Here is a 25025-nt window from a genome sequence, read left to right as displayed (position 1 = left end):
TCCAATTGCAGGTGCCACCACATCAACCAGGTCCTCCAATGGTTGGTACCCTTCAGCCGCCTACATTTACTCCTCCATTAGGAATTCCACCTCCTGGATTTGGTCCTGGAGTGCCTCCACCACCACCACCACCATTTATGCGACCAGGCTTCAATCCAATGCATTTACCACCAGGTATATTAATTGTTCCTATAAAGTTTGTAGGCATATGAATTATGTGTTGGGTACTCTAGAAAGTATGGCTTTCTGTTTATAGATCAATTGAATGGATGGCTGTTCTAAAAGTGATACTTCATTATTTCTTTCCTCATAGGTTTTCTTCCTCCTGGACCACCACCTCCCATTAATCCATCGGTTTCAGTTCCTCCAGTTTCTGTCCCTCCTTCTGGAGGAGTAAATATCCCAAATTGTAAGTGAGATTTGTTTGGTGTTAAAGATAATTCAAATAGAAGTTTATGCTATTTAAAATGTTATTAATGTCATTTTTAGCTACTGTGGCCACTATAAATGAAGACACTACAAAAGACTCTTCTATAGGGAACCCAATTCCAACAGTAGTTTCTGGAGGTAGAGGAAATGGTGAAAATGCAGAAGGCTCCAAAGGATATCCAAATGCTCCACCACCTGTAACTTCTGCTAGTATATCAGCTTCTGTATCCCAACCAGTCCCACTTCTTGGTAAGTTCAGCCTTCAGGTGTTGGCAGTGCCACATTTCTGTATTCATTCCAGACGGATAACCCCTACCAAGCAAAATGTAATCCGGGCTGTATAGTTCGTTGCTGGAATGTTAGGCATTTAATTTTTGAATTCTGATTATGAATAACAAAGAACAATATTCATCCTGAAAAGCTTGAATGGATAAATTTAGTAAATTTTACTGAAGTTCATTTAGTAAAATGAACACTTCAAATATTTTGACTTCAACTAAATAGCAGATTTGGAATTTGAATGTTAATTCACCAGAGTTTTCCCCTCTGAACTTCATCAATACATTTTCAAATAGAAAAGATGAAAACAGAAAAACTATTTCTCAAATACACACACTTCCATACCCCAAAGCTGTCTTTCTAATCCGTTACCTGAAGAATTTTAATAATCTATTTGTGATAGATTAAATATAAATAGACAAACAGCCCGTCTCTTTGTCTCTGTCTTTTGGGAACTTAGTTGATATTTTAGAAAATATGTTAAGTTTTCCCCCCCTCAATTTAAATCTCATTATGAGAAGAAGATGTGGAAATTAGTTTTGTGATTCTCTGGTTGCATTATTACCAAACAACAGATGTCTTATATTTTTACTCTTTTACTTCTGCTATTCTAATGTTCTGCCATTTTTTGTCTAGGTTTCATACCCTTTCATAATCCAAAGGAAAGAATAATACATTAGAAATAATTCCTTTTGATCAAATATACTTAAGTATTATGAGGCCTTTATTTATAACACAATACCTATCAGTTGTGTCAAGATTTGTTTTCAGACCACCGATTTATTACTTTCACACTTGTTTCGGGAAACCCATGCTGGAATTATTTCCATTTTTTTTAACAATTGGCATTTCACAATACACAGTTATTAAAGTTCAGATTGTCCATTAATTCAAAACAAAATATGTTCTTAATAAGTTTATAGCAGGTCTGCACAACAAAACCTCTGGGCTGCCGCCAGCTCTGGTGCTGCTACCACTTTGTTGGGCACAGAACAGCTGATCAGCACATCAGATATTCCTTTGTCTTTTGCTTCCACTGGATTGCATCCAATGTTTTCATTCCATTGTTAGAAGAACATTCAAATGGCTAATACCAGAACCTTTGCATCCAGCCATGTTCATTCATTCATTCATTCATTCATTCATTTACTATGTCATACCTGTGGTTTACAAAGCCATGGTCCAATACAGTTGCTAGTCCTTTTTCTTAATCCTATCTTTTCCCGCTTCATATCATGTATCAGTTTGACACCAAGGTTGTGCTTCCCGAAACTAGATTTCTTTTATATAAAACTATAAAATTACCTTTAAGGTCAAGTAATCTAAAGTAAGGAATATAAATCACAATAGTATAATAAAAACATTCACTCTATATGTGTGTATTAAGTTAGTATACATAAATTAATAAGATACAAAATCATGAATTATGGAGAATGCTTTCTGATCCTGGCTTATCCTTTTTGATCTGGGCTTTTTATTCTTATTTATTTATCAGTATTAGCTTAGAGTACCCCAAAGAGCCTATGTAATGGGAAGAAGTAGCTAAGGGAGAAATCCATAGTAAAAGAATTTGACAAGTTTATAAATTATGAATTATACCATTGCGGACAAGGTTTTAAGTATTTAGGCATTTGATTACATTTGTTAACAATTATGAGCAGAAAATCGATATAGGTAGTCCTCAATGTATGAACATAACTGGGACCAAAATTTCTATTTTTAGATAAGGTAGTTAAGTGAGTCGCATCCAATTTGTGGACATTTTTTGTCAATATTGTTAAGTAAATAATTGCAGTTGTTAAGTGAATCAAATGGTCATTAAGTTAATCTTGCTTCCCCCATTGACTTTGCTTATCATATCTCTGGCGGGGAAGGTTGTAGATGCAGCTATTGTAAATAGATTCCGGTTGCCAAGCATCCAAATTTTGATCACATGATTGTGGGGATGCTGCTATGGTCGTAAGTGCAAGGACTTGTAACTTTTTCAGTGCGGTTGTAACTTTGAATGGTTGCTAAACAAATGGTTGCAAGTTGAGGATTACCTATATTGATTGGGTTTATAAAAACTCGAAGGAAAAGAAAAGCTATTATCAGATTAATCTTTGGTACTGGCTTATTTTGTTACTTCCATAGTTATAAGGAAGTGAGGATATTTAATGTGCAGTTGAAGATAAAGTTTAATTTCATATCAAAAGGCTTGTGTTAGAAAGTATAAAAACTTTTGCAGATGTACGGCTTAAATGTTGTTTTTTTCTGGCAACTACAGCTTTAAGCCAATCAATTATATTTAAAATTTTGAAACTGTCAGTTTGGGATCATGAATGGCACCAGGTTTTCTTGATCTACCTATGATCTGGAGTATAACATGCCAAATTTAGTGAAATAGTGGATTCAGGGTCTTTGAACTATATGAAGACAAGAAGCTAGGAGATAAGGTGCTAATGTAAAGGCTTGTCAATTATCTTTAATGTATTACCTAATCTCAATTTCAGTCCAGTGCTTATTGTGTTAAGGCACTGTGTAAATTCTGCAGTGGATTTAAAAGAAGGGAGAATGGAAGCTGATTTCAGCACCCCCAAACATTTCTTTTCAAAGCAGTACATGTATTTTGGTACCTTAATATAGCAAACATATTTGCAGCCCTTCAGTGGCTCACCAGACTTAGGATCTTTTCAGTGTGGGAGGTAGGGGCAGAGAAAGGAAACCTCTAAATCTCCCGCTTGATTCAGAATGAATTTGATTGTAGTTTAAAATTGCCTCCATAAAGAACAATTTATTTATTAATGTTGAATGGATGTTATTTTCCTTATCCAGTTTTTATGAAATGTTTATAGCATATTTTCAGAAGTGCAAGTCTGATTTCCTTCAATTTGAAGATACATGAAGTTTATTTTTTCAGAAGATAATTTGTCATTTTGCAAATTAGAATTTTCCAATTTAACTTTAATCAATGACATTTTTTTAAGCACTGAATCATTTAGTTTGGATTACTTATTTTTTGGATGGAGTTAAATCTGAAACAGTGAAACTTATTTCCAGTTGAAACTAGTCTATATATTGCAGGCATGTTTCTAAATTTAATAATTTACTTCGAAATTCTAGTTCTAAGAAGCAGATAATTTCCTGGATCAGCAAAATATTGTTGGCAGATGGACGTAATGTACATACACTTTACTTAATCTACATGCCTATTGAATTAGCATGCATTTCAAAATCCACGCACACATACTCATAAGTTTCTTTTTTCCTAACAACAGCTGCATTACATTCATAATCTCTAAAACAGCAGTGCATACTCTAGTCTTTTACAGAAGATTACTTGCAGGTTTCTTAAACAGTTCAGGGTCTAACAAATAAAAAAATATAGAAATGATATGGAGAAGCAGTGTCAAAACAACGTGAAATTGCTGAAAAGAGTTCCTTAAAAAAATCTAAAGATAAGTTGTGATGGTTCTCCAGAAAAATAACAAGTCATAGTTAGATGCTATAGAAAAGTCTATGAAATCATGTTTTAAAGGCATTGTAGGTGTGTTGTTTAGTATGAAATTAGTATTGAATAGTTTGGGGGGGAAATCAGTGTAGAAAACCGCATGGAAGAACTCGTCACAAATTATCTGGAAGGAAGAGGGCAAACGTGAAGGTAATATTCAATATTGTTTTGAAACATCAGTGCAAACAAGCCAGTGGGTGTGTAATAGTTCCAAGTGTTGGACTAAACTGGGGAGAGCCAAATTTAAGTTTACCCACAACCATATTAACTCACTGGAAGACTTTGGTCCAATCACACTCCTCAGCCCAAAATACCTCATGTGGCTTTGGAAAAATTAAAGCTGTGTATGCTATCCTGCCCTCCTGAAGGAAGGCGGTATATAACTGTAGCATAAATCAATAAATCTGTAATATGAACATGTTACCTAGAAGGTATACAACTTACTGGATGTGTCAGAAAAAGGAACCTAAAAACTACTGTAGCTTAACAGGTATAATTTCAAAAAAGTTGTGTGGAATGTTCAATGAAGATATTCATATGACAGACTGAGAACATTGCATCACTTGTACTCTCATGTCATGAAAGTAGTAATGCAGTACTGCATATCTTTGTTTAAAAAAAATGTGCTTATTCCAGTGTAAGTAGATATAAGATGTAGTCCAGTGTCCTGACACGTTTTTAAAAATGAAATAAAGTTGTATGGATGCATCTTCTCTAGAAATATTGATGGCTATGTAGAATTGCCACTAGCATAGTTGTAATTTTGTGTCTAACATGCTACATTTTTCATAAAATGAATTTTTCTGCCTGAATAAATCATGCAAATTAATGAAATTGATCATGTTCTATTTTGATCTTGTTAGTGAAGAAAAAAGCTAATATAAGTATTAGGAAACTTTTTTGTTGAAATGCAAACTAAATTTCTCTATTCCAAGTGGAGAGTAATGTCATTTACATGAACACACTGTTTAACATTTAAATCTGCAAAGCTAGCAAAACCATTCTGGTTTATAAAACTCCTCTTAAGAAATGTGAGAAAGTTTTCTAGAGGAATTAACCTGGTTGAACCAGTTTGTAATGTCTGGTAGAATAGTTTGGTATTAATAGCTTTGTAATATTTGATAGAATGTTTGGGTTCATGGATGCTGAATAATCCCATTATAATGAAGCACTCCATAAACTGATTCAAGATTCAATATCAAGTGATGGGATATACAGTTTTTGTAGCTGAATATCTTCACATCTGGTGACTACGTTCTGATTCTGCAAATGTTACTTTTTGTTGCTATCATTTTAATAATTTGGAATAAGTATATTTCAGGAAATATTATTTCATCCCTCTCTCAGTTACTTAGACTCATATACAGAACATATCTCTCTTTGTCCCATAATTGAGTCTAAAGGTTGGTTCTGCTTCAGTTTTTAATGGTTTACTCATGGATACAAAGGATTCCCCATTATATTTTAGCAAAACTCTATTCAGCATTCAGTACACATTCCTTTAAAAAAAATACATTGGTCTTTTATCTTTCTGTAAACAACATACAATATAAGCAATACCTGTTATTACTTTGGTAAGGGAAAAGTAATTTTGCTGTTATTTGAAACAAAATCACAATGGGCATATGTATATCGTTTGCATGTCTTGGAGATGATTAACAAGGCTGGGATAGAAAATGGATGTAAACCTAGTCAAAGCAAATTATTTTTATTTTACTTGCCATTTTAACACATTCATTAATTAACAAAGTAATATATAATTATTAACCATATGTTGTAAAAAGAGTAACATAATCTAATCATTGTATTGCCATTGAATAAACATCTTGACTGAAATGTGACTGATGATAATTAGAAACTGAATAAGTAATTTATTGCTTTGATAAATCTGATATGGGATTTAAATTTGCCATGTTTAATCCATTCTAGTAAATAATTCCAAAGCATTTGGTACATGAAAAATTAAGCAGCAGTGGGTTACTATCGTTTTATTTATAATTTTTTGAATTGGTATCCTTAACTCTACAGACTTAAGAGTTCAGAGAAGAACTTTGGTTCCTTGGAAAAATAACATTCTATTATCTATACCCATTTGCAATAATCAGAGTGAAAAGCGGGTTGAAATTGTTAAGCTATTAAAATGTTTATGAAGAACAATTGACTTGTTATAATTCAGAGTGTAACTTAAGAAGTGAGATGTTTGACATGTTTTGAAATCATGGAAGTGCTCCCTCACAGAATAATTGGATATTTCTATTATATGCCTTGTAGTTTTCAAAGGTTGAAATGCTAACTTCACATTTTAAAATTCAAGTTGTATCTCGTTGAACATGAACTTACATAAGCTGAATATCAACAGAAGAATGCTGTTATGAAACATTGTTAAAGCACAAAGAAGGAATAATTAAAATTCAGAAACGTTTCATCAATTCATTGTAATAGGGTTGAATAAATATCCACTCCATTTTTTCAATTTCATCGAGGGCTGCATCAGGGTTGTATTTGACCTTGGGGGTGGGGGTGGGCATGACTGAGGTGAATGTGGCCAGCTCGATATTTGTGTTGGGGGCGCCTGTGGTGGCCTGGGCAGGGATGGGAGGATCAATTTTTGGCTGTGATGGCCTCCTGCAGCCCTCTGCAAGCGAAAACTGAGCCCGGGGGAGCTGCACACGCCCCCCCCTCCAAGCTCTGTTTTTTCTGGCAGAGGGCTACAAGAGGCTGTCCAGGCCGAAAATGTCCCATTTTCACTGGCAGAGGCACCGTGGGGCGGTCCTTCGCTGTTTCCAGGATGGCCTCGCGGGCCAGATCTAAGCATCCTATGGGCTGGATTCGGACCACAGACCTTGAGTTTGACACACCTGATTTAAGGCATTTCTGGGTTGAAATAATTAGCTGGTGGCATCATCTTTGGGAGACATCCATTTTGTGTCCCTGTCAAGGAGCTGGATGGGAACTCATCCTGCCATGCAGCAGGACTCGGGTCACTAACCTCCAATCCAACATCCTAGCCACGTGAGCTACTGCTCTCCCTATAAAAAGGATCATTGTCCTAGTATATATTCAGTAAGTCATATTACTTTTGGTTGGGAACATAGCAAGTTTCTAGTTCATGAACTCATAAGAGTAAATTGATATTGAATTTTTTTAAGCACCAAAATTTGCTTTAAAAAATTAAAAAGTGAATTAGAACCTCAAAACCTAGTAGCATTAATAAACGAACAGCTAAGACAATTAAGAAATTTCATATGTATTCTGATACAGTCCAATAACCACTGGTGGTTTACATATAATGAAAAAACACATGCAAACAAATGCAGCAATTTTATGAAGATCCTGTGGAGAGTCTGCTGTTAATTTATGCTGACGTTAAATGCAGCTGCATAGTATTTATAATGTACCTAATTGTTTCTTTTGCACTTGCTCCACAGATACATTTCTTTCTCATATTCAACAAGACAGACAATGCATAATTTTAACTAGAGTTTTCCTAATTATCTTGACTTTTAGTATATAATCTCTAACAAAGTAATTTAGAGTTCTGTAGTTATATCGGCAGGTCATAGGACCAGATATCTCCTGGGAAGGGAAATTGCCAATTTTTCTTTGTATTTTTTGCTTTATTGTCAAATAGTTCTTATTGTTAGAAAATAGCTCAATTTCATTTGGATTCCATTTTCATGTAATTGAATTTCATTAGCTATGTGCCATTGAGCACTGTTAACCATTTCCTATTCCAAAAGCTTTGTTCTGGAAAACAGCTAGGTACAATGGCTGTATCGGGGCTGGTTAGTTTTCCTTTAGTGGTCACAATTTGGACTGGTAAGATTATTAAGCAAAGTGGTCACAGCTATGCTTGTGATTTTTACACAGGACTATGCATATTAACTTACTATAATGGTAAACATATGACAGAAAAATGAGGTGAAGGTCATAAATGCAGCCATTGCTCACCATTTTTCATAACTGCAAATGGTTGCTGTTTGAAGCAATTGCTAAATAAGCACTACCTATAGAGTTCAGAGAAGAACTTTAATAATGGACCTTTTAGATTCCCAGATGTCAGTCCTTTGATGGTCAGGAAGCAGACTTCACATGAACTACTGGAACTCTATTGTTGTGGGGTATAAATAGGATCTTGAAGACAGAGTCTCTCCATCTTCTGCCCAAGGGAATCATGACAGCAAGCTTGAGTTTGTTTCTCATTTTTTCCTTTCTTTTAGGGTTAAACAATGTGTACATAACTACCTTTGTAGTTTTTCTTCAAGGTAATATTCTTCTAGAACAAAATATTCTGGCTCTGGATTGGAATATTTTATATATACCTAGTCTTGATTTTCTGTTTAATGCAGAAAGGTTTGCATGTATAACCATCCTTAACTCTACGATTATATAGATAAGGAACCATTTAAGCTATCAAAGCCAACTCCCTGCTCAGTTCAGGAATCCAAATCATTCCCTATATATAGATAATTGATTCAGTTGTCAAAGTGTGAAAGGTGTTTGTGTATTTATGTGATGGCGTTATGGGAATTATAGGAAAACAGGCCTGTGTATTTTCAAATATGCAATTATATTCTTGATTCTTAAGACTAAATGTTCTCAGTTTTTCATCATGGGACTTAGAAGCTAAATCCCTGATGGTTTTCATCTATTTTTTACATTTGTCTCAGTTTCTTTAAAACCTTAAAGTTTTCTGCCTGAAACTGGATACTATGGGGACTACATCCTGGCCATTACAGAATAAAATAGAAGTGTTATATTATAAAATGTATTTATTGTCTGTAATTGTCTTTCTTTTCAACTACCTCATCACTGACTCAGAGGTGCAATATGTTACTAATCCACATTATTTTTCTGCTTGTCAGAACTCTTGCTTTACTGTCCTCTATTCAGCCCCAGTCTCTTAACTTCCATCAGCTTCTGAGCTGATAAGATACCACATGGGAAATATCATCAAAACAAGTTTCTAAAGAAGCGTCAAAACAGTGACAATGCTGGGGATGTCCATAATGCTGATATTCCATTGAATCCATATGCAGCTCAGATCCTGGAGGATGTATATATCTTTCTAGGAGCCCATTAAGTAGCATCTGAGTATGATGGTGAAGATAACTTAATACTTTTGGTCCTATTTTTTTCCACAGTAACCCATTGAATATCTTGGTGTCTTTTGTTCCCATAACAAAAAGCCACTCAAGCTAATTCCTGCTGCACGATGCATGACCCACCTGGAAGTTCCTTGGATTATAGCAGACAGCTGCTCCATAAAAAAAAATCTGCTTTTGATTGATATGGAAATTTGCCTTTTAAAAGAGTATTCCCTTTTCTTGCAGTATTTGTTTTCTGTTTGTTTTGTCAGGGCTGAACAAGATTCAAAACTTTCTGAGTCACAGTGTATCTTCTATATATATCTCAGTTCTGCCAGTTTCATCACATAGCATCCACCTTTGTTTCTTGTTACAGAACCTATTTTCTTTGAACTGTTAAAGCTTCATCCTTTTACATCAATTGAGAATGGCCTTTCTCTGCTTAGAGTTCACTGCTTTCACCTTTTCTTCATAGACCCCTGTAAATTTGCACTAGCTGCTAACACATGCCAATTCATGTTTGAGTTGGATCACAAAGATCTACAAGCTACAAACACTGCAGGTCATGACTACAGATTCTTCCTTTAGTTTGTTTTTTAAGGTTCTACTATAGAAGCTTTTCTTTATTGCTTCTTTCTCAGGTAAGCCAAGGATACACCCCATTTTGAATATTGCAGTCCCACATTTCATCTCCATTTACTGGAGGTTTTTAAGAAGAGACTGGACAGCCATTTGTCTGAAATGGTATAGGATCTCCTGCTTGAGCAAGGGGTTGGACTAGAAGACCTCCAAGGTCCCTCCAAACTCTGTTATTCTATTTTGCTATTTAAAAAAGCATTTGGGGAAATTACAACAGGCTCAAAGGAAGACATCAAGAATATTAGGCAACTAGAAATCAAATTCTTGAGCAAAATTTAAGGCGCTTTTGTATGTTTAGCCTGAGATAAACACACCTGGGGAATATAACTCTTCAAATACCTGAAAAGATGTCACTTGGAAGAAGAAGAAGACTTTTTTTAAAATTCCAGAATGTAAATAATACGTGTAAGTCATTGGAAGGGAGATTATAATTGAATAGTAGTGAAGAAAAAAAAATCGTGGGTGATAATCTAGAAATGAAGGCTAAATAGCCGAGTGTATAGAATTTGTTAATTTGGATTTCTGAACTCGGTAGATGATTGAACTTTATGGATCAACCCAATTTTACAAGTTTAGGAAACCTTACTAGCAAATGTATGTTGGTTCTCCCTATCTGCTAACAAAACTTTACATTTAGTTTCATTTCATCTCTTAAGTGTTAGTTTTTCTGTAGATCATCTACATAAGTATTACAATTTTCATTGCTGTGACCTTTAATTAGGAAAAACAGTGCATCACAAGGCAACAGTTTTTGAACCAAGTTACTTCAAATGGGGTAACGGATAAAATCTGGGACCAATGGCTCCTAAGGGAATAAAATTTGAGGAAGTTATGGCTGGTTAGCCATAATTTGTGATCTGTTTTCAATGTTCAGGGATCATTTCCCAGTCAGTCTCTCAATCCTTCATTCTTTCCCACACCCAGTAGCAACCATTTACCCGCCTGATAGAAAGGGGAGGGAGATTTCTGGTTCTCCCTGCCAGATTCCACCTAGGAAATTCAATGGGAAGCTGGAAGGAAGTTGGAAATCGTTTCCTACCTCCCTGTTTTTTTGCCTGCCCTCGGTCATTCTGTTTCTCTGGATAAGGAAATGTCTCTGAAACAATGACTCAGTGGGGCATGGGTTGTCTAGTAATCTTTTAATTTCTTTACTTTTCTTCCTCCTAATTATAGTTATGCCTTTAATTTTATTTGAAAGAAAAGTATGGAAAATATGTCAAGAAACAAAATCTAAACACAATCCTAATTCTAAATAATACAGTCTTTAAAAATACATCTTATGTTGCAATTTAATCCAAGCTGAATTTCTTGGACCTTGAGTCCGATCATTTCAATAGTTATTTAGTTATTTAAATTGTGGCTGTTACTTGATACATGAACCTGTTTAACACTAAACATCCATTTTGTTTCCTGGTGATTATTTTTGTGAAGTGAAATGTCTAAATTGCATCTGGGACCTAGAACCTGTTACAGCCACATGGATCATGTTTTGAATATAATAATAGAAATATGTCTTTCTATATATGTTGTGCCGAGGTTGGGCACAACCATGAGACAAAAGGCTGGAGGAAGATACTAAAAGTCATTTTTCTGCCCTCCAAGTTGATCAGATTCTTTGAGGCCCTGTTCTATCAGGGATAGCGCTTTTGGCTGAGCTAGGCTATTTTTCCAAACCCTAGAATGATGAAAAAAGGCAGCATATAAATCTCTTCTCCTCCCTCACCCTAAAACCCCCAGTTATGAATTATATAGTGGGCATTGCCTGTCAATATATAATGAAACTTGTTTTGCACTCTGGACAATTAATGGGAAGCGGTGAGGCATTGTAAAAATTGCCTTAACCCTGGTTCAGAAAACTAGACTCTTTTTCTCATGCATTTGAGGCTGCTTAGCAAATATAGATACAACTCTCAGTCCATCTCACTGGTGTATTGTAGGGAAAGGTGAATTCTGTTTCTTTTAAGCAAGAAAAAAGTCTTGGGTCTAAAGTGTTTCTAAAAACTAGACTCTGGAGTCTTGTGTTCAGGGCATAAGGTATTTATAAGGTTTTAGAATTATTGCTATGCTTATTGATATATGTGTATGGAAAGACATGCTGAAACAGATGTACTAGGTACACCATGTTAAATAAAAGTTATAATTATTATCAATCAAGTGTACATAGAATTGAGAAGCAGCCTTAACAATTAATACACTGGATTGCTGAAAATAATGCCCCATCAATTTAAAAATGCAAAAAACTTTCTTTGTGTTTTGACTCGTGTCAGCTTTACAAAGGAATGGGAATGTTGTGAAACATAATACGTAGGATGTTTGAAATGCAATTTCAGTTCATACTTGGACCTCATGTTCTGCTCTGGTTATAAGATTTGGTATAGAGTTGAAAATTAGAATCTTTAATTATTGAGTTCCTATTTAGATGTTTCTTACGGATGAAGATGGGTCTGAAATACCTGTATGGCATAACATATTACAGATTTGTTAAAGCTTTAAAGAAAAAAACTTTAAAAATTATTCTGGGTACTATAACATAAGCCCAATTTTATCAGCAAAGCATTTAACGCAAAATCTTAACCCCCCCCCCCCCAATTGTTACATATATGTATCTTAAAAGGACACATATGTATCTTAAAATTCTATCACTTTTAAGTTTCTGGAATGGATTTTGGATTGGTGCAAGGTAGTTCTTACCTGGAAGACAGAAATCTTGTAAATGCAAAATTTTTGAGGTAGTTTTGAGATGATCACAGAATTGTAATTTGTTGTATATTAGTTATTGAAGGTTAGAATAGGCCTATTAAAATAAAGGGGATTTAAATTGACCATGCTGATTAAATGGTAGTGATCCGCAGATGATCCATTTCATTTTCTGTCCATTAAAAAAAATGAAAATTTAATGTGCAACCTTTTCCAATAGCTTATTTTGCATAATTGGTATTGAGCTGAACTTTCAGAAAAAGTGTATTCTGTATTCTTCCATGGTGTTTCAGTTTTGGTCGACCATACTTTTTGAACAGAATTGAAGGCAGGTCTCTGTTCATTAAATTTTAAGTGTATTGATAAAAGTATTCACTATAGTAAAAGCCTATTTAAATGTTGCATGCTTCAATGTTTATAAACATATTTAATGTTACAAAAAATTGCAGCCTGAAAAAAGAACACATCTATAACCTTTTGGGAGATGGTATATGAACAAGAAGTATCTTGTAATTAATTTCATGTTTTTTGGCTTACTAGGTACTCAAGGAGTTACATCTAGTCCAGTGATTGGGCTTCAGACACCTTCTACTGGCCTTTTAGGTGCCCGACCTGGTTTGATACCACTTCAGAGACCTCCAGGAATGCCACCACCTCATCTGCAACGGTTTCCAATGATGCCACCTCGGCATATGCCTCCTCATATGATGCACAGAGGTCCGCCTCCAGGGCCAGGTGGTTTTGGGATGCCTCCACCTCATGGGATGAAGGGCCCTTTCCCACCCCCAGGCCACTTTGCAAGGCCCAGTGGAATGCCTGGAGGTGGTCCAGGAGGATCTGAGGATAATAGAGATGGAAGGCAGTTCAGGAATGACAGGCCACCATTTACTCCACACAGAGACCAGGAAAGGTTTGGAAGGAGGTCTTTTGGGAATCGGATAGAAAATGAACGTGAACGCTATGGCAACCGTAATGATGACAGAGAGCATGAACGCCTTGGTAATCGTGAAAGGAGAGAATGGGGAAGAAGAAGCCCTGAACGTGATAGACACAGAGACTTGGAGGAAAGAAATCGGCGTTTCAGTGGACACAGAGAGAGAGATTCTAGAGATAGGGAACCCCATAGAGAAAAAGATGAAAATCGAGGAAAGGAGAAATCCGAGTTAACAGACAGAGTAGATGGGGTCAAAAACTATGAATCTCAGAGTAGTAAAATAGAAAACACAGACTCCGTTTCAGAACTTAATAAAGAGTCTGAACCTATTGGTATGAAACCAACTGCAGAAGTAGCATCTGAGTCTACCTCATCTCTTGAAAAACCTGAAAAACCTACTGGCTCAGTTGCGGAGGCTCCTCGCTAGAGACTGGAATTTGTCAAAAATTACATTGGAGTGTAGAGCTTTAGAACTGTACAGTATGCTGTATATTTTGCTTTTGCTATATCACAATTCCCTCATAGTTTATGGGGACATGTAAGCAATTTGATTGCTTCCCTTCTATTTAAAATAGCTACACAATAACATGAAAAGAAATAAACCATTACCCATTTTCTGCTGTAACTTTTTTAAAGTTTTCACTTTAAAAAGTTTACAAATCAGACTTAGAAGTGCTTTCTATTTTTTTTTTAATTTAAGTGAAGGTAAAATGGTGAAAGCTCCTAAAAATAGGGATGTGTTTTTAATAAACTCTATTTTCATAACAATCCTTAGCGTGTGCTATTCTTCCTATGCTGCACTGAAGTGGTAAAGAATTGTTCAACATCTTAAAGTTTGAACTAATGCTGTACTGGAGTCTAAATTAGACTGTTTAAATCTGTTAAAACTGTTTGTATAATAGTTCACAGAAGCTAAATATGTGATAGTTACATTGATTTTAAATTTATGCATTTTAATTAACTAGATAAAAATTAATAGCTTTTAAATGTTTTAAGAAATCTGGTGTTTGCAGTAAAGTCACTTTTTTTCCTGGCCATCCAATTAATACCGTGGTAAATGTTGCCCTATAAATAAGTTCCTGGACTTATGCCAACTCCTGTGGGGAAAAAAATTGTGATTTAATCCATTAGTATGTTTGGACTTGTTCACGTCCTCCAAATTACCACTGTATTTTAATGTGTCTTGGAATAGAGTATATGAAAGCAAATTACTAAGTTTTTAAAAGGACTTTTGCGTACTTTTGCCAGTAACCAAGCTATTTAAGCTGGCTGTATCATCATAACTTTGTAGTAAGTGAAAAAAACAAATATTAACTCCATTAGCAAATGCCAGCAAGCCTTAAGAGTAATATACATTTTATTCCTTGGTTTATTCTATACACAGTGATACTCTTATCCGAAATTGCAGGAAACAGCAAGTACTGATGCCATGTTTTTTTTTTTCTGTTTTGATTTGGTGTGTCTTTCAGATAGCTTGTTATGCTCACCTAAGGGGAAGTATAGATTCTTCTCCCTCCCTCCACTTAATTTTTGGAAGATGAATTGAGGCAGAATTCTTCTTTGCAATAGAATAAAAAATGACTTTATATATTCTTGTGAAATTAATTTGTAATTTGTGTTGAACTGTTTCCATACCATTCTAAAATTCATTTAGTAACAATCCCTAATTCAGTGAAGATCATCGTGTATATATAAATAGAAATGATCAATACTTGCTTGAAAAAAAAGTTCAGTGTGTTAAGATATAAAAATTCCATGCAGCACTCTCACAAAGCTCTCAACTTGTTTGGCCTGCATTTTGTTCTATATCTTAAAACTCTTAATGGGTTAGTCATTGCTAGTTACCAGATGGTGAAACAGACTTGTGTGTACAAAACATATATATAGCCAAGTACAGTGTAGACAGCTTTTAAGACAAGGCCATTACTTTGCTCCAACACAGGTAACCACTGCTAACAATTCTGATTTCTCTGCCTTTAACATTAAAAAAAAATTAGGACCGGATTCACTAATCTGTTTTTATTCTCAGCACTGTCTTCTCTAACAATGCTCTTTGAAATTCCATCTTTATATGATAGGATTAGTAGTATAAAAACATTACTAAATTTAGCAAGTTTTGTTTTGAATGCAGTACAGGATTTTGCAGATTTGTTACCAGGGTTTGTTATCAAACCCTAAAGGTCTCAATTTCCATAGTGAGGCAGCAACTGCCTTTATAAAGGTAATGTAATATAGTTATGTAGACTTCATAGATTGCTTAAATGAAAATATTTTTGTTGGTTTCTTGAAAAATTTAACATTTTAAACAACATCCCACAGGGAAGCAGCAACAGTTCTATATAGAAAATTTGGATAAATATTTGGAAAATATGGTCTCCAGTGATCAGGCTGTCACTCAAGATTTATTTTGACCAGGCTTGATTTATTAATTAAATAAAACCTAGAATGAGAACTTGCTAGATTTTTAAAGAATAGGATTAGCAAACTAACTGAGAACACAGCATTCAAGCAATTTCAGATGTCCAAAGAATTTCCCTTAGAATCTTTTTTTTTAAAACTACACTCAACATCCATATAACACCAATACTCTGCATTTGTGTTTTACAGCACTTTAATAACAGATAAAAAGGTAAAGGAAACAAGATTTGTCAGCTTAAATTCCATTTAACACAACCATAAGATTATTTTTTAAACTATAACAAAGCCCAGTAATGGGTACAACAGACACATTTATATTCCACATACTATACTGCTGCTTCTATTCATTGTGACTCCTAGGAGTACTTTATACTTTAGCTAGACCAACTACCCCACAAGCTAGACGAGGACCAGCATTTCCAGTTTTCAAGCTCTCTTCATTTTTTCCTTTACCCAGGTCGTCCTCTTTTTCATGAACCTAAAAGGCACAAATCAACAAATTCAGGTCAAGGCTATTAGTTAACGAAATTGGAATTTCATTCTCAATTTTCAGGCTTGTTTTTTTAAAAATCCCTGTACCTTTGTGGAATTAAAATGTCTGCAAGAAATTACATATTCTACCATATCTTAATATGAAGAAGAAAGCATCTACTAGTTTAACAGTAAGTTAAAATTAGTTAAGATACTGGCAAATCCTTTGCTATAACAAGAACATAAAATGCTTATGAGATACTGAGCAATCTTGTTCCAGGGCAGATAGGCCTCATGATAAATGTGATGAGCCATATAGTATTTGTCAAAATTTAGGTTCTAGATAAATGCAATTAAGGAATCAAAAAAAGGATTACTGCCTTCAGTGTTGTGGTGTTAATTCCTATATGCTCATAATATAGCTACCAAATCTGGATAGTTTCCTCTCTTCCATGTGTGGTGAAATACATTTCATAGCATTCTTTGTTACTGGCCAGCCTGATTTGGGCCACTGGCAACTGTAACCTGATGAACGTTCCCTCTACTGGATATTTCTCCATCTATAATTTATATCAAGTCATCAAGAAATCTGGGCTTAAGGATACTATAAGCCCAGGTTTGGTCAATGGATTCCATATCAACAGTTTTACACATGCTGATTACCACCAGAAAATTCTGGGTTTACAAATTTTTTAAAAATGCTTACAAAGGTCACTCACAAAGGTTGAGTGAAAGCCAGAATAAAAAATAAATTGCCATACTTACCACCATAGACCGTCCAATAATTGAATGTGGTCCTGAGAGAGAAATAACCCCATCCTCCATCGACACCTCTGCAACACCTGATGCATTTGCAATCACATTTCCAAGATCACCAACATGCCTGGAATACAGTTATTTCACAGAGTTAACAATAAAACCTGACCAACAATGTCTCTCATACACAATTTTCTACAGTATTACCGCCATACGGCTATTTTCAAGCATGAAGTTACGTTGATCAGTTTTGCAATCATTCAATTATAGTCAACCATTAGAAATACTATAGCCAGCTAATAATACTCTTTAACAAATATAAGTCAATGTTTAGGTATTAAACATTTAAAATTCGCTGTAAACAATCTTTCACAAATGCAATATCCAGTTACACTTAAAAGCCCGTAACAGTCTTAAGGCTTCACTTATAGAAATAATCTAAGTACACTTCAATGCCAAATACAATGTTAGTTACTTAAAGTTTTCCTATTGGAGCCACTGCCTTTTTTACACTGTTATCATGAACAAAATACTGGATCTCCTTTTGTGTAATTCTTATAGCAGCAGCTGTTAATGACATAGGGAGAGAATTTATAACTACAAGTTTCAAGGATGTCCTGAAGAGTTCTGCTGGGGTCTATTTGTAATATAAAGCTACAAATACAAATTGATATTTTCACTATAATTCATGTGTATACAAGTACTGATGCCTTTAATTGTATGGCTGTATTTTGCTTGTTCAAGTCGTAACTGTATTTTTATTTTTGGCAATGCTGAATAAACTGTATAAAGCACAAATCTCTTGCTACGTCTTCAAACTAGTATATAGAAATACAGAAATATTACTCTAAATATTCTAGCTTGGTGCCTCTGAACAAGATACTAAGAACCCATTCATTTAATAGAATCTGGTGAAAAATCGATTCATTTATTCATCTACTTATCAAAATTATACCTCATCCCCAAAATGACTACAGGTAGTCCTCAACTTAAGTTTGTTTAGTAATTGTTTAAAGTTACAGCAGCATTGAAAAGTGACCTAAGACTGTTTTTCACACAACCATTGTAGCATCGCCATAGTCACATGATCAAAATTCAGATGCTTGGCAATTGACTCATATTTATGATGGCTACAGTGTCCCCAAGTCATTGGGACCTACTTACAAGTAAAGTCAATGGGAAAGCCAGATTCACTTAACAACTTTACAACAGCAGTGATTCATTTAGCAGCTATGGCAAGAAAGGTCATAAAATAGGGCAACAGAAATTCTAGGCTCAATTGTGATTATAAGTTGAGGACTACCTGTATTTTTAATTTTTAAAAATCTCTTCGTTAGAGAGCACATCAGTTGCCATTTCTTAAGGACACACTATTTAGGGCTGAGATTTAAAACAAATGTTTTAAAGCAGGGGTCTCCAACCCCCAGTCTGTGAACCAGCATTGGTCCACATCATGCCAGAAACTGGGCTGCACAAACAAGCCAAAACCCATCTGCGGGATGCAGGCAGCATATGAAACCAGGGCCCCTCTGGTCCGTGGAAAAACCTCTCCATGGAACCTGTCCCTGGTGCCCAAAAGGTTGGGGGCACTGTTTTAGAGAAAGAAAAAGGTGGCTAAGTCAAAAGCTGCAAAACAAAATAATATAGGAAACTTAAGTTACTGAAACAAGCAGCTAGAAAAGTGCTAAGAATAAATGAAATTAATAATTGGAGAGATAATGAATGATTGAAGAGACAGACAAAACAACAAACTAGTAACAGGACCTTTGCACAAAACTGTAAAGCAGGGGAATCAAACTCAAGGCCCGCAGGTGCTTAGATCTGGCCCATGGGGCCACCCTGGAAACAGAGAAGGACCAGCCCACGGTACCTCTGCCAGCAAAAACGGAGTGAACTCCTGCCTTTAGAACCTGGCCACCACAGGTACCCTTGACACGAGTGATGTTGAGCTGGCCATGCCCACGCTGGCCCCCCAAGATCAAACACAACCCTGATGCGATCCTCAATGAAATCAAGTTTGACACCTCTGCTCTAGAGGTTCAGAGAGTTTTACTTCTATCTTGCATGTGCAGGCACAGGTAAACATTCGCGAGCAAAGTCACTGGGCACATGCATGCTTAAAGCAACAGCTTTTGAAACAGTTGGTATGAATAGCAATTTTAATGCCTCCAAGAAAGATGCTTGTTTTACACAAATGAACTTTGCAAAGCATGTCTTTCAAATATTGTGAATAGGTAGTATCTGTGACACATTGGGAAATTTTTGGAAAACTTCAAACAGAACATATATATTTAACCTGAAGTTAAAGAATTAGAAAGGTGGCCTTGGTTTGCAAAGTGCAAATCCAGTCTACTAGACATTACTTTTAAATCACGCATAGGAAAAATTTCTATATATACCTTTCTTCATCTTGAGGCCCACCGTGAGTTTTCCCCTCAGGATTGAAGTGAGGGCCTGCACTGGTACATCCTGTAATGTAGACAATAATATGCAAGTCAACAAGGATAGCTTTAAAAATAAAACCTCACAGAAAAAGTCTATTATCTTAAACATATCTAAGATGGTTCCATGGATATATTCTATATAACATATACAAAGTACAAGCATTCTTATCTGTTAGGATATACAAGAAATCTACCATTTGAATTCTAAAATATTGTTTCTTTCCATCCATGATTAGAAAAGTATTTCTAATTAGAAATTAAATGAAAAATAATCTTCTTGGGCATTTATCATTTATCCATAATTTTAAGACTACTATCTGTATTTGTACTTATCAGAAAAGTGTTAACACAAAAACGTTACCAGTTGTGTTATCTCCAAATTCATGGACGTGGAAACCATGTTTTCCTGGAGTCAATCCTTCAATTGTTCCTTTAACAATTACCTTTCCATCATCCTGAAATATTTTCAAAAATGCACAATAATGTTCAAGCAGTAATTTTACAAAAGGGTCTTAAATATGCAGAATTAAAATTGTTCCTCAACATAGAAACTAATTTAATAGGATTTTAGAAAAATTGTCCTTATATAGAATTGGAATCCAAATTAAGAAATAGACCAAATCAAAGAATACACTGAGAATTGCATGATAAATGCACACATATCTATAACCCCAAACTGAATGCTGCTATGCCATATAGTAGGATTAGATATTTCAAAATGAGTACTATATACTTGAATTTAATGTGCACATTCTCAATGCTACAACCAACAGAGGCATGTGATATTAACATGCATATATTTGTTAATATCTATATAGTATGAAACACCTGTTTCAATTTTCCCAATCTTGGCAAACAACCTTTGTAGTAGTTTTATTACAAAAATAAAATACAAACTAAAAATAGAAAAGAAAAATAATATAGTAAAGAAAAAATATATGTGTTCCTCTTCATTATAAACAATTTTGACGACTTATAATATTCTTTTAAAATACAAATGATTTCTTCTTGCCAAATCCCATCTCTTATCTATAAACAAATCCTTAAAATATCGTCGTTCAGTCCTGATCAGCACAAATCTATTAAAGATTACCAGAGGTATCTTTTGTCTCTTGAACTAGGGAGACAGTTTTACCCATTCATGAAATGGTGGGTTTGGATAGTCAAGCTAGACCACAGTCAATCATCTCTCTCATCCCAGTTTTTCTTCATTACTTTGGGGTGGGTGGGGTGTTGTTTGGCAGTTCCAAACAAAAAACACCAGGCTATAATTGCCTGCTATTTTTCAATGGTAGTTTTTTTTAAGGAATACTATATTCTTACCAAAACTTTGTTGTACTGCAGCTTACTGCTCTGTAATTAATAAGAGTATTTTAAAATATAAGATGGATGAGAAATTTGGCAAAAGCCTGAGTTCCTGAGGCATGTCAAGTCTGAAGCTGAGAGATAATAACATATGCTAAAGAAGAGATTAAACCCTTGAAAAGGCTTGAATAGTTGGCAGTTCTGAACATTCTTCTACAGCTTTCAATTATAACTACCCTATGGAGTTTATTAAAACTCCACCTAATTTGATGGCAACCAAGAATGTAAAGTTCTAAGAACTTCATTAAGAAGAGCCCTGTTTTACCAATCTCTTCTTCTGGATTTTTTTTTAACAGGTTTGACTTTAGATTTTAGAGATCGGCCAAAGATGGCAAGTATGTCATAAACTCTAAATGCCTCCATTTCCAAAGATTACATCTATGTAGTCCAACATTAATGTAGCCCATTCCTAGCACTCAAAATCTAGGCCAAATTCCAAAGAAAAGTACTTTAATTAACTGTTTAATAAATGTGCAACATTCACAACCATGAATGTAAATTTCACAGATTCTTTTAGAAATTATCTGAAAGTTTGTAACTGTTCATTATTTAACCACGAATGCAAGTACTGTATTTCATCAGTGGCAGCAATAGTTACTTATTCAGAGATTTTTTCCCCAAGAGTTAACATACCACAGCATTAAAAACATGAGATGTTGACCTAATGCAAAATAAGTATAGCATCACTAACACCCAACTATTAGAAATTAATAATTATATCAGTTGAGAGCCACTTTGGTATGATTAAGCCATCAGGCTAGAAACCAGAAGATGAGAATTCTAGCCTCAGCTTAGGTGCAAAGTCAGGTGGGTGACCCTGGGCCAGTCACTTTTTGCCAGCTCTAGGAAGGAGGCAATGACAAACCATGCCAGACAGTCTGAGAATCAGGCCCAATTAAACTAAAGGAAAAGAATTATTACATAACTGATATCAACCAGAAATCCTCTTAATACATGTGCCAAAATGATTTTCAAAACTGTTTATAATGAAGGCCCAAGCTTGTGTGTCTTTTAAGCCGAGTATTTTAATGGGACAAAGCATGGTTCTTTTCTAAAATAGCTTTAGTTTTCTATAAACAAATACTTTTCAATTTCAAAGGATTAAATGATCAATATAAACAAATTCACAAAAATATTGGAAAAAGGATAAATGTATAGGACTGTCATGTTAAAAGTTTCTATTGAGTGCTTACTCAACAAATACATTTCTTAAAATTAAATAGAATGCATTGAAAAAAATCCTCTATTGTGTGAATCTTCAACTGCCACAAGGGTTTTAAACCGTTCTGCAAACATTAAATTCTACAGCTGATCAGAGTTAATTCAAATATTTCAAAGCATTCCTTTAAAAGAACTATTGCTAAAAATTATGCCAGCAGTGTTACCACATACATAATTACAATACACACAAAGCTGATGCAATCTATTTAATAAGCAAACAATGTATGTATGGTATGTATGATAAAAGATAATTATATCTAGTATTTCCTAAATAGAATACCAAAAAAAAGAATCACCTACGGGAACACTTAAACCAGGGCTTGGTAACTCTAAGCCACTGCTTCATCTCCATTTCAGTTTCCCATGGCAGATGTATACCACATAGCTTTTATATTGTGGTTAGTAAAATGTTATTGATGAATAGGCACAGAGGTTGCAAAACCTGTTTGTCCAGTGAGGAGAATTCAAAGCTCATGCTGTCTTTTCTCCATTTCAAAAGCAGGCATTGAAGTCCTCTTCTAAAACTGTGACTCAGCTATTATTCTTTATGGAGCAGATAAAATAAATCTGGAGCATGAGCATCTTTTATTACAGAATGGAGAACAGAGATGCTCTCTGAGGATCCTGAGAGAAAGTTTTGGGGAAGTTGCCCTCAGTGGAAACAAAAAAAAAAATAGAAAAATCATAACCTGATACAATTAGGATGTTAGTTTCACTGGTACAGATGTTATTCTGCACAAAGGCAGTGAAAATGAGATTAAAAAATGCATGACAGAACTGAAAATCTGAGCAAGAATTAAAAATTATTTTATCTTCCCCAGCAACACGTTATTTTTTTCTTTAAAAAACACCCCCAACTCGAATTTGCAGTTTCTGACACCCTTATCTGGTTTTTCATTACTACTACTATTTTACAACCTTAACCGAGCCAAATCTAAACAGATCAAAGGTAAATCAGGATAAAGTAGCAATAGTAGAAGTTTAGCCTCCAACCACAGAGTTGTGCAATGAGTCCAGATTATTTAGTTAACCTGATTCTGCAACCTTTCGCAATTATGGAAGAAATCCAATGGGCTTCTCCCGAAAGAACGCAACCCAGGTTGCATTGAGGTCTCAACTTGCAATATTAACCCCGTTATCTGGAACATCCTCTTCGGTTCAGCATCTCAGCCCGGGAATAACCTACAAAAAAAAGCCGATCAGGGACTTCCAAGCCGCAGCTTCCAACCTCGGGACTACGTAGCCTTCCAAACTTCGGCTCCCTTACAGCTAAAGAAAGGGGGGGGAAAGTCCTATTCTTAAGAATAACCGGGGAGCCAAGCCTTACTTTCTGCTCAAAGTAAATGACGCCGTTGACGTCGGCCTTGCAGGCGGGGTCGCGAAGCAGAACGCAAACCGCTTTCCGTGACGCCATGTCCTTCGCCATGTCTTCGGCTGCAGCAGCTTCGCTCACACGGCAAACAAGTCTCTCCAAGCGCTTGCGCGACGTCCTTTCATCAGCATTTTATAGCCTCCGGGCTTTCTCTTCCTAACCAATCACGAAGTTTCGTTCAGCTTCTAAGGCCTGCCTTCGCGGGACGTCGAAGCCAATCTGTGAGCCGAAACTTAAGTGCTTTCCCCCCCACCCCCTTATGCAACCAACGAGAAAGACTAAAGGAAACGGGGGCTGAGCTAGAAAGCGCGGGGTCACATTTTCGTCGCGGGCTTCATCTGGTGCACACTCAAACATAAACGCCCGGTCCCTTAAGCAGTGCTTCTCAACCTTGGCAGCTTGAAGAGTCGTGGACTTCAATCCCCAGAATTCCCCAGCCAGCTCTGGGAGAATTCTGATATCAACCAGTTCTGCTGGCTAGGGAATTCTGGGAATTGAAGTCCGTGCCTCTTCAAGCTGCCAAGAAACACTGCCTTAGAAAATGCATTTTATTACTATTTTCAAATAGCTTAAGAGTAATGTAGAGAGTAAAAATAATATAGAGAGCCAGCTTTGTGTAGTGGTTAAGGCATCAGAGACCATGAATTCTAGTTTGGTCTTAGGCACAAAGCTGGCTGGATAACCTTGGGCTGTTGCTTTCTCTCAAATCTCAACCCTAGGAAAAAACAATGGCAAACCTGAAAGTCCTTGTCCAGAAAACTGCAGGGACTTGTCCAGGCAGTCTCCAAGAATTCTGGACTCCATTGAAGGGAAGAAAAAATGGTGAGGCTTCTCTTTGTTTTATTGTTGTTCATTCATTGTGAAGGTGATCTTAGTATAGGTAGTCCTTGGCTTACAACAGTTCATTTAGTAATAGTTTGAGGTTCCAATGGCCCTGAAAAAAGTGACTCATGGCCATTTTTCATGCTTAGGACCATTGCAGCATCCCCAGAGTCACGTGATTTACATTTGGATGCTTGACAGCTGACACACATTTATGATGGTTGAAGTATTCTGGAGTCATGTGATCCCTTTTTTGCAAACCTGGCAAGCAAAGTCAATGGGGAAACCAGAATTACTTATCAACCATGTTACTAATTTAAGAATTGCAGTGATTCACTTAACAAATGGAGTGAGAAAACTCATGGAACAAAACTCTCTTAACATATTTCTCAGCTAGCAACATAAATTTTGGGCCCAAATGTGGTCGTAAGATGAAGACTACCTGAAGTAGGGTAGAAAATCAAATCCTTTGCTAAACAGTGGGATAATTTGCTCTGTTGATATTTTTTGGTCCTGAAGGGGATGGTACCCTAACCCTTTCTTTAAATGATATGGCGCTTATTATTTCACTTTGAAATAGAAGTTTAATCTTAGGTATTGC

At 35.6% G+C, this 25025-nt stretch overlaps 2 protein-coding genes across 7 annotated transcripts in view; one reads left to right on the top strand and one right to left on the bottom strand.

The window, feature by feature from the left end:
* SCAF4 (SR-related CTD associated factor 4) overlaps positions 1-15143 on the top strand; it is a 59346-nt gene extending 44203 nt beyond the window's left edge. For 2 of the 6 annotated variants that reach the window (XM_026664155.2, XM_026664154.2), the window contains exons 17-20: positions 12-174; positions 314-409; positions 490-678; positions 13162-15143. In XM_026664155.2, coding sequence (XP_026519940.1) covers positions 12-174; positions 314-409; positions 490-678; positions 13162-13982 — 1269 coding nt within the window. In that variant the 3' untranslated portion in view covers positions 13983-15143. Of the gene's footprint in view, positions 1-5; positions 175-313; positions 410-489; positions 679-13161 lie in introns of all 6 variants that reach the window. The other 4 variants (XM_087966690.1, XM_087966688.1, XM_026664156.2 and 1 more) reach the window with 3 other exon arrangements.
* A 1005-nt stretch (positions 15144-16148) lies between these two features.
* SOD1 (superoxide dismutase 1) lies at positions 16149-23710 on the bottom strand. Its single transcript, XM_026664157.2, has 5 exons — positions 23558-23710; positions 20006-20099; positions 19600-19669; positions 17210-17327; positions 16149-16451 (listed from the first exon to the last, which is right to left on the bottom strand). The coding sequence occupies exons 1-5, from the start codon at positions 23654-23656 to the stop codon at positions 16341-16343; spliced, it is 492 nt and encodes a 163-aa protein (XP_026519942.1). The 5' UTR covers positions 23657-23710; the 3' UTR covers positions 16149-16340.
* Between the last annotated feature and the right edge of the window lie 1315 nt (positions 23711-25025).

The sequence above is a fragment of the Notechis scutatus genome, chromosome 5 (assembly GCF_049901735.1).
Source record: "Notechis scutatus isolate UNSWTSFEM ecotype Mainland chromosome 5, rNotScu1.2, whole genome shotgun sequence".
Lineage (NCBI taxonomy): Eukaryota > Metazoa > Chordata > Lepidosauria > Squamata > Elapidae > Notechis > Notechis scutatus.
The sequence above is the reverse complement of the archived record's forward strand: the minus strand, read 5'-3'. Positions and strand labels throughout refer to the sequence as shown.